The sequence below is a fragment of the Narcine bancroftii genome, chromosome 9 (assembly GCF_036971445.1).
Source record: "Narcine bancroftii isolate sNarBan1 chromosome 9, sNarBan1.hap1, whole genome shotgun sequence".
In the NCBI taxonomy this organism is placed as follows: domain Eukaryota; kingdom Metazoa; phylum Chordata; class Chondrichthyes; order Torpediniformes; family Narcinidae; genus Narcine; species Narcine bancroftii.
The window spans coordinates 115924057-115942003 of NC_091477.1; the positions used below are offsets into that span (position 1 = coordinate 115924057).

Below are 17947 nucleotides of genomic sequence, written 5' to 3' on the forward strand. Positions count from 1 at the left end.
GGCAGAGATAGATGCCATCAGTCTGGAAGGCTGGCGGCAAAACTCTGCATGCCAAACTGCATGAGTTTTTCAAGCTTTGTTGGGACCAAGGTAAACTGCCTCAGGATCTTCGTGATGCCACCATCATCACCCTGTACAAAAACAAAGGCGAGAAATCAGACTGCTCAAACTACAGGGGAATCACGTTGCTCTCCATTGCAGGCAAAATCTTCGCTAGGATTCTACTAAATAGAATAATACCTAGTGTCGCTGAGAATATTCTCCCAGAATCACAGTGCGGCTTTCGTGCAAACAGAGGAACCACTGACATGGTCTTTGCCCTCAGACAGCTCCAAGAAAAGTGCAGAGAACAAAACAAAGGACTCTACATCACCTTTGTTGACCTCACCAAAGCCTTCGACACCGTGAGCAGGAAAGGGCTTTGGCAAATACTAGAGCGCATCGGATGTCCCCCAAAGTTCCTCAACATGATTATCCAACTGCACGAAAACCAACAAGGTCGGGTCAGATACAGCAATGAGCTCTCTGAACCCTTCTCCATTAACAATGGCGTGAAGCAAGGCTGTGTTCTCGCACCAACCCTCTTTTCAATCTTCTTCAGCATGATGCTGAACCAAGCCATGAAAGACCCCAACAATGAAGACGCTGTTTACATCCGGTACCGCACGGATGGCAGTCTCTTCAATCTGAGGCGCCTGCAAGCTCACACCAAGACACAAGAGAAACTTGTCCGTGAACTACTCTTTGCAGATGATGCCGCTTTAGTTGCCCATTCAGAGCCAGCTCTTCAGCGCTTGACGTCCTGCTTTGCGGAAACTGCCAAAATGTTTGGCCTGGAAGTCAGCCTGAAGAAAACTGAGGTCCTCCATCAGCCAGCTCCCCACCATGACTACCAGCCCCCCCACATCTCCATCGGGCACACAAAACTCAAAACGGTCAACCAGTTTACCTATCTCGGCTGCACCATTTCATCAGATGCAAGGATCGACAATGAGATAGACAACAGACTCGCCAAGGCAAATAGCGCCTTTGGAAGACTACACAAAAGAGTCTGGAAAAACAACCAACTGAAAAACCTCACAAAGATAAGCGTATACAGAGCCGTTGTCATACCCACACTCCTGTTCGGCTCCGAATCATGGGTCCTCTACCGGCACCACCTACGGCTCCTAGAACGCTTCCACCAGCGTTGTCTCCGCTCCATCCGCAACATCCATTGGAGCGCTCACACCCCTAACGTCGAGGTACTCGAGATGGCAGAGGTCGACAGCATCGAGTCCACGCTGCTGAAGATCCAGCTGCGCTGGATGGGTCACGTCTCCAGAATGGAGGACCATCGCCTTCCCAAGATCGTATTATATGGCGAGCTCTCCACTGGCCACCGTGACAGAGGTGCACCAAAGAAAAGGTACAAGGACTGCCTAAAGAAATCTCTTGGTGCCTGCCACATTGACCACCGCCAGTGGGCTGATAACGCCTCAAACCGTGCATCTTGGCGCCTCACAGTTTGGCGGGCAGCAGCCTCCTTTGAAGAAGACCGCAGAGCCCACCTCACTGACAAAAGGCAAAGGAGGAAAAACCCAACACCCAACCCCAACCAACCAATTTTCCCTTGCAACCGCTGCAATCGTGTCTGCCTGTCCCGCATCGGACTGGTCAGCCACAAACGAGCCTGCAGCTGACGTGGACTTTTTACCCCCTCCATAAATCTTCGTCCGCGAAGCCAAGCCAAAGAAAAAGATAGATGCCATGCAAAATTAATTTCAGTGACGTTGGAGATAGAAGTAGGCCGCTTCATCGTTGAAGGGGCGGAGGCATTACCTTGTCTGGAGAAAGGAGAGGGCACTTTGATCAGCTCAAGCCAGGACTGGTTTCTCTCCCTACTGTGCAACCCAATGGAGCCTGGCTTCTCAACAGGCTTATGATATCAAATGTAGTTTGAATGGTGTCATGGAACATAGAACGTTACAGCACAGTACAGGCCCTTCAGCCCTCAATGTTGTGCCGACCTAATAAAATCTAAGGCCTCTCTACCTCATAACCCTCTATTTTCCTTTCATCCATGTGCTGGTCTAAGAGTCTCTTCCTTGCCCCAGTTGTTCCAGCTTCCACCACCACTCCTGGCAAGGCATTTCAGGCACCCATAGCTCTCTGGGTGTGTTAAAAAAACCCAAAATAAACAACAACAAACAAACTTCTCCCTGATGTCTCGAATTAACTTTCATCCCTTCACTTTGTAGAGATGTTCCCTCCTGTTTGCTATTCACTCACTGAGGGGGGAAAAAAGGTGCTGATCGTCTACCTAAACATTTCCCCTTTCACCCTTAACTCTAGTTTGTATCTCATCTACCCTCAGAGGAAAAAGCCCACCTACATTCACTCTGCCTATACTCCCGGCATAGACCAGCACGTCTTGGTCCGTAACTCTCTCCCCAAAGCCATGCTGGTGGAAAAGGATAAGCTCAGTTCGACGTGTGTTCCAAGTATTTTAATCAGCCTTCACAGGTGCTCAACGTGTGCATTCTCAAAATGGAACATACATACCATTTAAAGGCTATGCGATACATACCCCATAGTCGACTGTTAATATGTTGTAGGTTGTCAATACGACATCTTGCTCTGCAAGGAACGCCGCACCCTTATTACGCTCAGAACCGTAATAAAGGTACATATTTAGCTTCACATCAGGACACAAGTGTCGGTCAAACTGGTCCTGAAAGGCAGATTTATTTAGAGTTATTTCATCCAGTTTGAACTGTAGATTTTGGGATGGTAATAAAGATTATTGATTTTTAAAAATGATTGGGGACAGACCCATGAATTGATCGCTATGTACTCACAATCCAGTTACTGAGCACAGAGAGAGGACAGACAATCAGGGTTGATCTTGCCTTCGTGCTGAATTCCGATTTGACAACGGTCTGCGTGCTGGTACAACCTGAAGAGAAATATATTACAAACTAATTTTGGAATGTTTTCATTTTCTTCCCCGCAAACTCACTTCAAGAACTGAACATAAAATAATTCTGAAGTCAAGGGATGAAATTTCTGTGTAGTGGGTTAGCATAAGGCTCTCAGTAATGGGCACCTGTGTCTTCAGTTGCCACGACCCCAAGCCCTGGAATTCTCGCTCTACCCCTTCCAATCCCACCCCCCTCCCCCACCCCCCATAACAGTTGTGCAAACTCAACTCTTAAAGTTCGTTTATTATCATCTGACTGTCCATACACATCCAGAGGAAACAGTGTTTCTCTGGACCAAGGTGAACACACCACATAACAATGACGTGTATACAGAAAATTCCTCGTCATCTGGAATTTAAGCAACCGACAGCCTCATGCAACCGGCAAAAAAAAATGCAGAAAATAAATAGCATTTATGGTTGAGTAATTGTCGACCCTCTCCCCCTTTTTTTGGCCCATAAATTGCATGTTTTAGTATGACCTGTAAAATGTCAACCCGCTCCCTTTTTTCCACACTGGCCACCCACTCATTCGAGCTCTTGACGCCCGACTCCCAGAAAACAGACCCTCACCTTGGCCATCAACCCGTCCAAGATCCCAATGCCTTGAACAACACAGGTACTTACCATGGTCAAAAGTATGACCCCCCCCACCAAAATTTATACGGTAGGTAAAAAAATATAAGTTTAAAATGGGCCCCACCTAGCAGTTAGTTCTCCAATCACCCAACACGTAATCTCAAGCAACCAGCAATTCACTTATCTAGAATATACCAATCCCCATAGGTGCCGGATACCAGGGGATTTTACTGTACCTAAAGATACTGATATACAGTATATCCTGTTATATAGGACAACTGGTGTGTAGGACAATCCCGGAATTTCCACCTAAAATGTTGGTTTTGAATGAGAGCCTTTGTATAAGACAGCCCGCCCAAATCTGGCACTTATTGCTGTTAAAAGCAAATCACAATATTTAAATAACAAGTCATCATTTAAAGGTTTAAATGTGTAAAATGTGCAGAGAGCAGTTTGAAGTCGGACCAGATGGAGGAGCGCTGAGACCTTGCAAATAACTAACGGAACATGCGTGAGATTGTGTCAGTCACCGGGAAGATGGCGGTGCTGTTGCGACTTTGTCTTCAAGGTAAGAGTTTTAGACTCTGTATAAGACAACCTGATTTTAAGGTGATATGTTCTAAGTTTTGAGTATTGTCCTATATAACGGCATATACGGAAGATAATTATAAATATTTCAGAATAATTTACTCATTTTATTCATAAGAAACCCAAGGTTATAGGATACCGTTCATCAATCTCACAGCCTGCGCAGAGAAGCTGTTTCTCAGCTTGGGAGTCCTGATTCTACTACTCCTGTAGGTCCACACCAATGGCAGTGGGTCAAAGACACAGAGGACAAGCTGTTTTGGCGGCGTCAAACTGGGATGGATGCAATTCACAACACTCCTATTAAACACTGTGGGATCTTTTATTACATTGAGGACACAACATAAATTCAACTGGAGGTGGCAAAAATCATTCAAGGAAAGCAGCAACTTGACTTCCACAACCATTTTCTGAAACCGCAGCGAGGCACAAGAACCCGCGGATACTGGAATCTTAAGAAAATGAAGAAATGCTGCAGGGAACTCAACAGGTTAGGGAGTCCACATGGAGAAAAATAGACCGTTAACCTTTCCTGGTCAGTCATGTTTGTCACCTGATTACACAAGTACAGCCTGCCGAAACAACGTTCTCCGGTCCTCGGTGCAAAACATGCAGACACTCATCCAGACATAACACACATACAGACAAGCAATACATATGCAGGAGAAGTATTTCATCAATACAAACAAATAAATATTGTTTCATGAATATGAGAGTCTCGGAGGGTTAGTGTGAGCCGTTCCTTTGGTTGTTCAGCATTCTCACTGCCCGAGGGAAGAAGCTGTTTCTCAGCCTGGTGGTACTGGCTCTGATAATCCTGTATCTCTTTCCCAATGGGAGCAGCTGAGAAATGCTGTGTGCAAGGTGGACAGAGTCCTCAACGATTTTGTGTGGCTTCTTCAGACAACGATCCCGGTAGACCACATCAGTGATGGAGAGGGTTGTGGGGGGGGGGGGGGGGGGGAAGAGGGAGACCCCAGTGATCCTCTCTGCCACTCTTATGGTCCTGTGCATTGACCTTCAATCCACTTCTCTGCAGCAACTGTAACACACTGTGATGCAGCCGGCCAGAATGCAGGTGAGGCAAAGATTTAAGTGTACCTCCTTCAACCTTGTTTACTGTGTTAAAATGCTCCCCATGTTGTTTCCTCTACATCAGTGGGATCAAGCTCAGATCATCTGACCCATCTGCAGGGCACATAAGCAATGGAGGCACTCAGCAGGACCTGCACCACGCACAGGAGGCAAAAATGTATAACTAATCTTTTGAGCCTGATCCTTTGTCAAGGTACTCTCCCTTTCCTTACGAAGCCTTTCATCTAGCTCTGTCTCTCTCTTTCCCTATCTTGGGAGTCACTGTCTCAGAGGATCTTTCCTGGATCAATCACACTAATGGCATCAGGAAGAAAGCACGACAGCGCCTCTTCTTCCTCAGGAATTTGCGGAGGTTTGGTATGACCTTGGCAAATTTGTACAAAGATGTTGCTGGAAAGTGTGCTGACCGGCTCCATCACATTCCGGTATGGGAACACCATACCCCGAGCACGAAGCCCTGCAAAAGGTACTGCACACAGCCCAGGACATCACAGGCCAAAGCCTCCCCACCATCGACGAGGATACCTACGGAAAACGCTGCCATCGGACAACAGCAGCAATCATCAAGGATCCACACCACCCAGCACAAGCTCTGTTCTCACTTCTACCATCAGGAAAGAGGTCAAAGTGCCACAAGACTCGCACCACCAGGTTCAGGAACAGCTGCTGCCCCTCAACAATAGACTCAACCACAAACTCAATCAGGGACTCATTTAAGGACTCTATTGTTTTTTTTTTCTCTCTGTATTGCACAGTTGGTTTTCCATTTCTTTATTTGCTTATACATGAGCATTAGTTTTTCTTTGCACTACCAATAAGTGGTATTTCTGCCTCGCCAGCAGGAAAAAAGATCTCAGGGTTGTACATGATGTCATAAATCTGAAATCTGACTACTCTTTTCCAGCTCTGTATTCAGGGCTATCCTTCTCCCACCATCAATTCCCAGCTTTTCTCCTCTGTCCCACCTCTAGACTTCAGGCTGTTGGCCTGTGCTCCTCATCCTGTCCCTTCTTCCCTCCACGCCCCGTCTTTTTATTCAGGCACTTGCGCTCCGTCTGCAATGGCACATCTTTCAACTCCCCTTCTCACTCCCACACCGACCTGTCTGCCCTTAGTCTCCTCCATGGTCAAGCAGGGGCCCGCAGGATACCAGAGGAACAAACACCTCATATTCTGGCTCGGTGATCTGCAATCCAGTGAGGGGAACACTGAGATTTCAGGTAACCCTAACCCCTTTCAATCCACCTCTGATCCTCTTGATCTTATTCCTTTTCACATAGATCCCTTTCATATAGACCCCCTCCACCCCCCACCAACTCCTCACACATTTCACCCACTGAATCCCCTTCACCACCTGGTTGCATCCGCTCTCCACTTATGGTTCCCATCAGGACCGTCCTCACATCAGATTCCATCGCTAGCGGCCCATTTTCATCATCACCCTCCAGCAGCTGCCTCCACCTTCACCCTCCCCCACCTGGCTTCACCTGTCCATCATTCTTCATCCCTTCTTGGTCCTTCTATCATCTACTAGCTCCTGTCTTCCCCTCCCCCTCCTCCACCATTAATTATCCTCCCTCTCAGCCTCAGAATCAAAGGTTGGTTCTTTGAAACCGAGATGAGGGAAACTTTCTTCAGCCAGAGGGTAGGCGGGCAGGGGGGAAATCGGTGGAATTTGTTGCCACAGATGTTTGTGGAGCCCAAGTCACTAGGTATATTTAAAGTGGAGAATGATTAGTAAGGATGTTAAAGGTCACAGGCAGAAGGCAGGAGAATGGAATTTAGAGGAAAAAATACATCAGCCATGAGACGAATGGCAGAGTGGACTTGATGGACTGAATGGCCAATTTCTGCTGCTATGTCTTATCGTCTCAACCCGAAGAGTAGCAATTCCTTTAATCTTCCCCCCATACACTACTCGACCCTCTGACTTCCTCCAGCAATTTGTATTTTGCCCCAGATTCCAGTAGCTGCAATCACACAACTCTCTCTGACCGTGTGGGATTTTCCACCAGTCACCTTCCCCATCTCAAAGAAGTGCGGGTCAACTGGTTGCTATGTCGCCTCTTGGTGTAGATAAGTGGCAGGTAGAATCAGAGGGGAGTTGAGGAGCATGTGCGAGAGATGAAGGTGCAGGGGCTACAAGATGTAAAGATGGAACCTGGAACGACAGGTTGGGATGGAACCAATGGCCTCCCTCCGTTACATTTAGTTCCTCTTGATCTGTAGTCTTGGAGATGAGTCCCTGCATGTGAAGCCATCTCTTGCAGGATATTAGATTGCAGGATATTAGATTACAGGACTTGCTCTTGCTTCACTGGCACCATCTAAAGGCAATAGAAAGTTTTACCTTTCTTCATCTTTTTCAGAGTGGAACTCGTGCCGCCAAGAGCAGCTGCAAAATCGCCACCTTCCATGAAGCCACGCTTGAAGTGCGATTCGCCTTCCGTCACTCCTGCCACAAAAGAGAATTTTGCAAATTTGAAATCTACAGCAGGTTGGCCATTTCAAATGGTCTAAATAAATGGCATCCTTCCTTGTCACAATTAGTCTTGTTGCAAAAGGTTTGAATCCACATGGAGATCTGTTTCGATCACATTGTAAATCCTTGATGAGAACAAATAAATCCAATCTATACAAGTGGAAAGGGTAAAAGACAAATTAATGAACCGTAAGGGTGTTTCAAGCATTTGCTTGCCAGCCCACGAACTCCAAGGACACCCCTCCATGAAAGCAACTGAGGCAAATAATATATCCTGACACCGCCTCACATCAGCTACAAATAAGTGACAGGTTTATACTTTCCACAACTTCCATCAGAATTTCAACCATCGAGAAACCGCCCTCTATAATTCCATTTACATGGCTGACGTGCTGAATACCATGTAGAATTAATCGTTTCACTGCACCCTGATGTAGGTGACAACAAACAGACACAAATTTGGAGAAACGGAGAAGAGATACGTAACCAACGTTTCGGGCTTGAGCCCTTCATCAAGGTATGACCTAAATGTACGCAAGCACCCGGTGTTCAGACACCTGTCTACATTTTGGTCATATCTTGATGAAGGACTCAAGCCCAAAACATTGGTTATGTATCTTTAACTTTGCTATATAATGTACACTGTTTCTCCAACATTGAATTTTTATTTTAATCACTATATCTGCAAACTTTCATGTTTTACTCCTGACAACAAGCAAACACTTGACAAGTGTGACACAGGAGGCTGTTTAAGAGTCACAGAGTCAGGCCCTTCAGCCCACATTGTCCATGCTGACCATTTGCTCTCATTTGGTCCATTCCCTTATAAACCCATCCCATCGCCTTTTAAATAGCCTGATTTCAACCCATTGAGTTTACCTCAGCTCGCAGAGCAACCCCATTTCCCCCACTTTTTCCCTGTAATTCATCCTCTTCACATTCTTGTCAAGCTCAGAATCAGAATTTATTGCCATGAACAAGTCATGAAATTCAATGTTTCCCAGCATTACTATAAAAAATAAAAATACTAGTGCACGAAAAGTAAGGCAGTGTCTTTGGTTCATTCATCATTCAGGAATCTGATAGCAGCGGGGAAGAAGCTGTCCTTGTGCCACTGAAGGCTCGTCTTTAGACTCCTGTATCTTTTTCCCTGATGGTAGCAGAGTGAAGAGGGCCTGGCCTGGGTGGTGGGGGTCTTTGAGGATAGACGCTGCTTTTTTACGACACCGCCTCATGTACACGGTCCTCGATGGAGTGAGGTCTGGTGCCTGTGATGTCGCTGGCTGAGTTAACAACCCTCTGGAGTTTATTCTTGTCCTGAGAGTTGGCGCCTCCCTACCAGGCAGTGATGCAACCAGCCAGAATGCTTGCCACGGTTCCCACAGATCCCACCACTCACCTACGCTCTCAGACCAATTTACGGTGGCCAATCAACCAACCAGCCCACCCATCTTCAGGGTGTCAAAACCGTGTACAATAAAATCCCTGTTTTCTGGAGTTCATGCCACTGGCAGCCTCAAGCAACCAGCAAAATAAAAAATCATAGAAAATAAATAGGTTAAAAAAATACAAAAGTTTAAAACTAGTGTCCCAAATAGAGGTTAGTTTACCAATCCACACTGCATGCAATCTCAAGCAATTGGAAAATTCACTTATCCGGCATTTACCAATGCCCATAGATGCTGGATACCAGGGGTTTTTACTGTACTTGGTAGGCTTTTTCTTCCAGAGTCGGGTGTATCTGGAATACTCTGCTGGAGAGAGTGGTGGGAGGAGTCACTGAAAGCATTTAAGAAGGGTCTGCGAGCATTGATATCGGCCAGGCACACAAGAATATGATTAATGTGGATGGGTGCCCATAGATCAGCATGGACATGATGGGACGAATGGTCTGTTTCCAGCCAGAGGAAACCCACTGAGGCTCAAGATTAAACCCAAGCCACTGGTGCTGTGAGGTAGAGGCCAGCTTCTTACCAGCTGCACTGCTGTGTCACCCACGTAGACAAACAGACCAGAAATTTAGATGGCTCACTTTTAGAATACTGTGAAAAGTTTGTTTTGCATGCTATCCAGCAAGTCAACCTCTACATAGTGCAGATCAACAACAGAAACAGTGTTAATCATAAAACAGGGTACAGCGTTGACAGGGAAAAACTACAGTTAAACAGTGCAGGGCATCATCTTGTGTTAACTGGAGGTCCATTGAACAGTGTCAGAACAGAAGGAAATAGACTGTCCATGCATCTGAACCTGCTGGTTTTCTAACTCTTGCATCTTCTGCCTGAAAGGATGTGGGATGGGCAGGGGAGGGGGAAGAGAGTGCGAGCAGATGGAGTATCCTTTAATACTTCACTACTCTGGGGCAACAGGGTTAGTGTTGTGGTTGTAGCAATACTATTACAAAACCAGCATCAGGGATTCCGTTCTCACAGAGTCTGCGTGGGTTTCCTCTGTCTTCTCCAGTTTCCTCCCAGGTTCCAAAAATGATGTACGGGGTTAGTGGGATAATTGGTCACGAGTGTATTCGGGCAATGTGGGCGTCAAGGACTGTTACCACGCTGTAGCTCCAAACGACCAATACAGTAGGAGGTGAAAATGGAGTAAGGGAGGAGAGGGGGTTGGTTTGTGTGATAGCCCGAGCTATGTTTATCAGTCTCTGTGGTTTGTTGTGATCGTTGCCTAAGCTGTGATACATCCAGACTGAATAGGATACTCAAGGTTCCAGCATCTGTGATTCTTGAGGATACTTTCTACGGTCTTATCAAACAAACAAAAATGGAAAAGGCATCCCTCCGTACTATGGACTTTTATAAATGTTTACCTTTTTTCCCACTCTTTGAAGGCTTCCCTTCCATTTTCTTAACTGCCAGACCTCGTCCTTGTTCTTTCACTGCAAAGGAATAAGAAGTGCTAGTTTTCAATAACAACCCTTCACCCCACGATACAGCCAAGTGAAATACCTGTGTGCCCAGTACAGGGAATATGGCAACAGCCTATTCGCACACAGAAAGCTGAAATTGGCCAGATAATGCTTTAGGAGTTTCAGTGATTCAGATTAATTATGTGATTTTCTAATGAAACAGACACTTGCCTTTCTTCACTGCTGGGGAGCAGTCTTCGTCCTTCTCCGAATCACTGCCGTAAGTGTATTTAACATTCTCTGCCTTTTTCCTACGTAGAAAGATACGTTTTTATAAAACTTGAACACACAAGAACATGACATAAGAAATGGGAGCAGGAGTAGGTCATCCAATCTGCTCCGCCATTCAACAAGATCACGGTTGATCTGGTGATGGGCTCATCTCCACCTCCATACCCCCTTAATTCCCCTACTTTGTAAAAAATCTATCCATCCTTGTCTCAAATATATTTACTGAGGTTGCCTCCCTGCTTCAATGGTCAGCAAATTCCATATATTCACCATCCTCTGGGAAGAGCAGTTCCTCCTCATCTTCGTCCTAAATCTACTCTCCTGGATCTTGAGGCTACGTCTCCTGGTCCTGGTCTCCCCCACAAATCGGAACAACTTGTTCCTCATCTTATCTATGCCTTTCGTGATTTTATATATTTCTATAAGATACCCTCCTATTCTTCCAAATTCAAGTGAGTAGTGTTACGAGCCCAGAGGACCCCAAAACCCAGCAGCAATAGAAATTCACCAAGACAAATGGTTACTTAAACAAAAGTTGCTTTTAATTTTCTTTAAACATAAAAAACAGGATCAAACTTTAACTTATTAACTTAACTCCCTTCTAATTCTAAGCGCATGTGTATATGTTCAGGAAAGTTCTTTGATTCACAGCCTAATCTCACTTTTCATTCCCCCAAGTTCACCAGTAACAGGTAATTCTTATACTATTCACAGAATTTAACATTTATGAACTTTCCAGGCTCTGGTGCTTAAATGGTAACTGCCCAGGAAAGTTCTTGATGGTTTCAGGGAGAGATTTGTTACTCGTTAGTCAAACTAATTCCCTCCAATCAGCCACTTCAGTGTCCTGCCGAAGAAACTTGCCCCATCATGAGTTTTCCAAATGATAACCTCTTCTTGCAGGTCACCACAGAGTTCCTCTCGTTCCCCTTATTTCAGAAGAAACGCTCTAGCCAGCCATTTCCTCTTGTAAGGACTACAAGGGTTTTCAACAAGATGAACTCAGAACTCACAACCCATCTTCAAAATGGGGTTTTAACAAGCCTGCCAGCATGTTGCAGCCTCCAAAAGCCACTGCAGAACTGTTCTCTTTCTCTCTCTCTAAAAGAAAATCCTGTTGGTTCTTTCCTCTCTGCTTGCAAAACCAGGACTCCTTGCAGAGCTCCAAACCCAATATTTGAAAAGATCTCATCAGCCTTTGAGCCTGAGTTTCGATCTATTTGCACCTGCTTTTGAAAAATTCCTTCCAAAACAGTCCCATTGTCTTTTGCAATGCACTGGTGCCTGCATGGCTGCCTTTAACAAAGCTCTTGCATTTTAAATGAGATGTGAAGTATCTGTTTGTGAAGTGACCTATACTAAACCCCACAATGTATCTCTTTTAAAAACATATTTATATATAAAATATAACCCGTAGCAGTAGTAAATGCAGAAATAAATACAAAACAGTCAAAAAAAAAGACATGTATTTACATAGCACCTTTTGACCTAAGTGTATCCAAAGCTCTTTAGAGGTTATGAGGTCATTTCAATGTCCTGATGGTCTTTGTACTATGCAGGAAAATGATAGAAAAATTCTATAAATGGCAATAAAAACATGTCAATCATCCGGTTGAGTGAGGAATTTTCTCAAGGTGTTGGAAATGTTCCTCTGCACAGTTAGTAGAGCCATGGTTTCACAGCTCCAGTCACCTTGGGTGTTGTCAGTGTGGAGTTTGCACGTTCTTCATTAGGCTGCATGGGCTTCCTCCAGCTACTCCAGTTTTGAACCACAGAACCTTACAGAACAGAAACAGGCCCTTCTAGTCTGCGCCAATTTATTATTCTGCCTAGTCCCAATCCAGTCCATAGCCCTCCATATCCCTCCCATCCATGTACCTGACCAGATTTTTCTTAAATGTTAGAATTGAGACCATATTCACCATTTTAGCTGGCAGGTCATTCCACATTCTCACCACTCTCAGTATGAAGATGTTCCACCCTAATGATCCCCCTAAACCTTTCCCCTTTCACCCTTCTGGTTTGTATCTCATTTAACAACAGTGGAAAAAGGCAACTTGCATTTACACTATCTGTCCCCCTCATAATTTTAAATACCTCTATCAAATCTCTTCATTCTTCTACATTCCAAGGAATAAAATCCTAACCTGTTTAACTTTTCCCTGTAACTCTGTTTCTGAAGTCCCAGTAATATCCTTGAAATCTTAGCTGCACTCTTTCAATCCTATAGTTAGGTGACCAAAACTGCACACAGTTTAAATTTCACCTCACCAATGTCTTATACAACTTAACCATATCATCCCAACTCAATACTTTGATTTATGAAGGCTAATATGCCAAAAGCTCTATTTGCAACCCTTAACCGCCTGTGAGACCACTTTCAGGGAATTATGTATCTGTATTCCCAGATCCCTCTGTTCTGCCACCCTTCTCAGTTTACCATCCATGTTCTACCTAGGTTTCTTCCTGCAGCCCAAAAATGTGTGGCTTGGTTAAGTTAATGGGCCTCTGTACATTGTTCCTCATGTAAAGGAGGGAGCTGATGAGAATGTGAGAAGAATTTTAAAAGATTTAAAGGCAGATGTTGTGTCAATGGGCTCCTGACAGTCAGGGGGACCGAGTGCACCTGACAGTCAGGGGGACCGAGTGCACCTGACAGTCAGGGGGACCGAGTGCACCTGACAGTCAGGGGGACCGAGTGCACCTGACAGTCAGGGGGACCGAGTGCACCTGACAGTCAGGGGGACCGAGTGCACCTGACAGTCAGGGGGACCGAGTGCACCTGACAGTCAGGGGGACCGAGTGCACCTGACAGTCAGGGGGACCGAGTGCACCTGACAGTCAGGGGGACCGAGTGCACCTGACAGTCAGGGGGACCGAGTGCACCTGACAGTCAGGGGGACCGAGTGCACCTGACAGTCAGGGGGACCGAGTGCACCTGACAGTCAGGGGGACCGAGTGCACCTGACAGTCAGGGGGACCGAGTGCACCTGACAGTCAGGGGGACCGAGTGCACCTGACAGTCAGGGGGACCGAGTGCACCTGACAGTCAGGGGGACCGAGTGCACCTGACAGTCAGGGGGACCGAGTGCACCTGACAGTCAGGGGGACCGAGTGCACCTGACAGTCAGGGGGACCGAGTGCACCTGACAGTCAGGGGGACCGAGTGCACCTGACAGTCAGGGGGACCGAGTGCACCTGACAGTCAGGGGGACCGAGTGCACCTGACAGTCAGGGGGACCGAGTGCACCTGACAGTCAGGGGGACCGACTGCACCTGACAGTCAGGGGGACCGACTGCACCTGACAGTCAGGGGGACCGAGTGCACCTGACAGTCAGGGGGACCGACTGCACCTGACAGTCAGGGGGACCGACTGCACCTGACAGTCAGGGGGACCGACTGCACCTGACAGTCAGGGGGACCGAGTGCACCTGACAGTCAGGGGGACCGACTGCACCTGACAGTCAGGGGGACCGAGTGCACCTGACAGTCAGGGGGACCGAGTGCACCTGACAGTCAGGGGGACCGAGTGCACCTGACAGTCAGGGGGACCGAGTGCACCTGACAGTCAGGGGGACCGAGTGCACCTGACAGTCAGGGGGACCGAGTGCACCTGACAGTCAGGGGGACCGAGTGCACCTGACAGTCAGGGGGACCGAGTGCACCTGACAGTCAGGGGGACCGAGTGCACCTGACAGTCAGGGGGACCGAGTGCACCTGACAGTCAGGGGGACCGAGTGCACCTGACAGTCAGGGGGACCGAGTGCACCTGACAGTCAGGGGGACCGAGTGCACCTGACAGTCAGGGGGACCGAGTGCACCTGACAGTCAGGGGGACCGAGTGCACCTGACAGTCAGGGGGACCGACTGCACCTGACAGTCAGGGGGACCGACTGCACCTGACAGTCAGGGGGACCGAGTGCACCTGACCGACTGCACCTGACAGTCAGGGGGACCGAGTGCACCTGACAGTCAGGGGGACCGAGTGCACCTGACAGTCAGGGGGACCGAGTGCACCTGACAGTCAGGGGGACCGAGTGCACCTGACCGACTGCACCTGACAGTCAGGGGGACCGAGTGCACCTGACCGACTGCACCTGACAGTCAGGGGGACCGAGTGCACCTGACCGACTGCACCTGACAGTCAGGGGGACCGAGTGCACCTGACAGTCAGGGGGACCGACTGCACCTGACAGTCAGGGGGACCGAGTGCACCTGACCGACTGCACCTGACAGTCAGGGGGACCGAGTGCACCTGACAGTCAGGGGGACCGAGTGCACCTGACAGTCAGGGGGACCGAGTGCACCTGACAGTCAGGGGGACCGAGTGCACCTGACAGTCAGGGGGACCGAGTGCACCTGACAGTCAGGGGGACCGAGTGCACCTGACAGTCAGGGGGACCGAGTGCACCTGACAGTCAGGGGGACCGAGTGCACCTGACAGTCAGGGGGACCGAGTGCACCTGACAGTCAGGGGGACCGAGTGCACCTGACAGTCAGGGGGACCGACTGCACCTGACAGTCAGGGGGACCGACTGCACCTGACAGTCAGGGGGACCGAGTGCACCTGACAGTCAGGGGGACCGACTGCACCTGACAGTCAGGGGGACCGAGTGCACCTGACAGTCAGGGGGACCGACTGCACCTGACAGTCAGGGGGACCGAGTGCACCTGACAGTCAGGGGGACCGACTGCACCTGACAGTCAGGGGGACCGAGTGCACCTGACAGTCAGGGGGACCGACTGCACCTGACAGTCAGGGGGACCGAGTGCACCTGACAGTCAGGGGGACCGAGTGCACCTGACAGTCAGGGGGACCGAGTGCACCTGACAGTCAGGGGGACCGAGTGCACCTGACAGTCAGGGGGACCGAGTGCACCTGACAGTCAGGGGGACCGAGTGCACCTGACAGTCAGGGGGACCGAGTGCACCTGACAGTCAGGGGGACCGAGTGCACCTGACAGTCAGGGGGACCGAGTGCACCTGACAGTCAGGGGGACCGAGTGCACCTGACAGTCAGGGGGACCGAGTGCACCTGACAGTCAGGGGGACCGAGTGCACCTGACAGTCAGGGGGACCGACTGCACCTGACAGTCAGGGGGACCGACTGCACCTGACAGTCAGGGGGACCGACTGCACCTGACAGTCAGGGGGACCGACTGCACCTGACAGTCAGGGGGACCGACTGCACCTGACAGTCAGGGGGACCGACTGCACCTGACAGTCAGGGGGACCGACTGCACCTGACAGTCAGGGGGACCGACGGCACCTGACAGTCAGGGGGACCGACTGCACCTGTCAGTCAGGGGGACCGACTGCACCTGACAGTCAGGGGGACCGAGTGCACCTGACAGTCAGGGGGACCGAGTGCACCTGACAGTCAGGGGGACCGAGTGCACCTGACAGTCAGGGGGACCGACTGCACCTGACAGTCAGGGGGACCGAGTGCACCTGACAGTCAGGGGGACCGACTGCACCTGACAGTCAGGGGGACCGAGTGCACCTGACAGTCAGGGGGACCGAGTGCACCTGACAGTCAGGGGGACCGACTGCACCTGACAGTCAGGGGGACCGACTGCACCTGACAGTCAGGGGGACCGACTGCACCTGACAGTCAGGGGGACCGACTGCACCTGACAGTCAGGGGGACCGACTGCACCTGACAGTCAGGGGGACCGACTGCACCTGACAGTCAGGGGGACCGACTGCACCTGACAGTCAGGGGGACCGACTGCACCTGACAGTCAGGGGGACCGACTGCACCTGACAGTCAGGGGGACCGACTGCACCTGACAGTCAGGGGGACCGACTGCACCTGACAGTCAGGGGGACCGACTGCACCTGACAGTCAGGGGGACCGACTGCACCTGACAGTCAGGGGGACCGACTGCACCTGACAGTCAGGGGGACCGACTGCACCTGACAGTCAGGGGGACCGACTGCACCTGACAGTCAGGGGGACCGACTGCACCTGACAGTCAGGGGGACCGACTGCACCTGACAGTCCGGGGGACCGACTGCACCTGACAGTCAGGGGGACCGACTGCACCTGACAGTCCGGGGGACCGACTGCACCTGACAGTCCGGGGGACCGACTGCACCTGACAGTCCGGGGGACCGACTGCACCTGACAGTCCGGGGGACCGACTGCACCTGACAGTCCGGGGGACCGACTGCACCTGACAGTCCAGGGGACCGACTGCACCTGACAGTCCGGGGGACCGACTGCACCTGACAGTCAGGGGGACCGACTGCACCTGACAGTCCGGGGGACCGACTGCACCTGACAGTCAGGGGGACCGACTGCACCTGACAGTCAGGGGGACCGACTGCACCTGACAGTCAGGGGGACCGACTGCACCTGTTTCCATGCTGAACCTCTATCTGTGATCATGATTCTTTTTCCACATTAGTGCAGTGACGGACTATGGGTGAAAGGATGAGGCTTTCTGTTAACATCTCATCCGCAAGGATGCCCTCCCTCCAAAGAAAGAGCGATTTCTTAGAAACTGACACAATTCTAACAGAGAAACATGAAAATCTGCAGACTAGTGATTGTAGTGAAAAGACAAATTCTGGAGGAGCTCAGCAGGTCTCGCAATGTCCATAGGCAGTAAAGATACATAACTGCAGGAACCTTGAAGAAGAGCTCAGGGCCGAAACATTGATTATGTATCTTCACCTCCTATGGATGCTGCGAGACTCGCCGAGTTCCTCCAACACATTTCTCTGCTTACAATTCTAACAATACTGAACAGATTAGAAAGAAGGGATTTGCTGGTAGTCAGGGCATCCAGGACCAAGGGTCAGAGTCCATGACTCTGAGGAGTAAACATACTCCCAGACCATGAACTTGTGGAATTTTCTACCACTAGAAAAAGCCCGTGACAAATCATTATACATTCTTAGAGGTGGTAGATATTGATTTTAGGGCGAGGGGAATGCACTGAAGGTGCTGGCCTCAATTTGACTGGAATTGCACAGGTCAACACAGAGCAGAGAGAGAGAGAGAGAGAGAGAGAGAGAGAGAGAGAGAGAGAGAGAGAGAGAGAGAGAAAAGACCTTGTTAGTGGTGCACAAAGGATTTCA

General features: G+C 49.3%; 1 protein-coding gene across 4 annotated transcripts in view; it reads right to left on the reverse strand.

Moving 5' to 3' along the window:
• The window catches only part of hltf (helicase-like transcription factor), a 67883-nt gene that overhangs the window by 22475 nt on the left and 27461 nt on the right, over positions 1-17947 (reverse strand). For all 4 annotated transcript variants that reach the window (XM_069897406.1, XM_069897407.1, XM_069897408.1 and 1 more), the window contains 5 exons: positions 10798-10877; positions 10528-10596; positions 7575-7679; positions 2841-2938; positions 2570-2713 (listed from right to left, as the gene is read on the reverse strand). In XM_069897406.1, coding sequence (XP_069753507.1) covers positions 2570-2713; positions 2841-2938; positions 7575-7679; positions 10528-10596; positions 10798-10877 — 496 coding nt within the window. The remainder of the gene's footprint in view (positions 1-2569; positions 2714-2840; positions 2939-7574; positions 7680-10527; positions 10597-10797; positions 10878-17947) is intronic.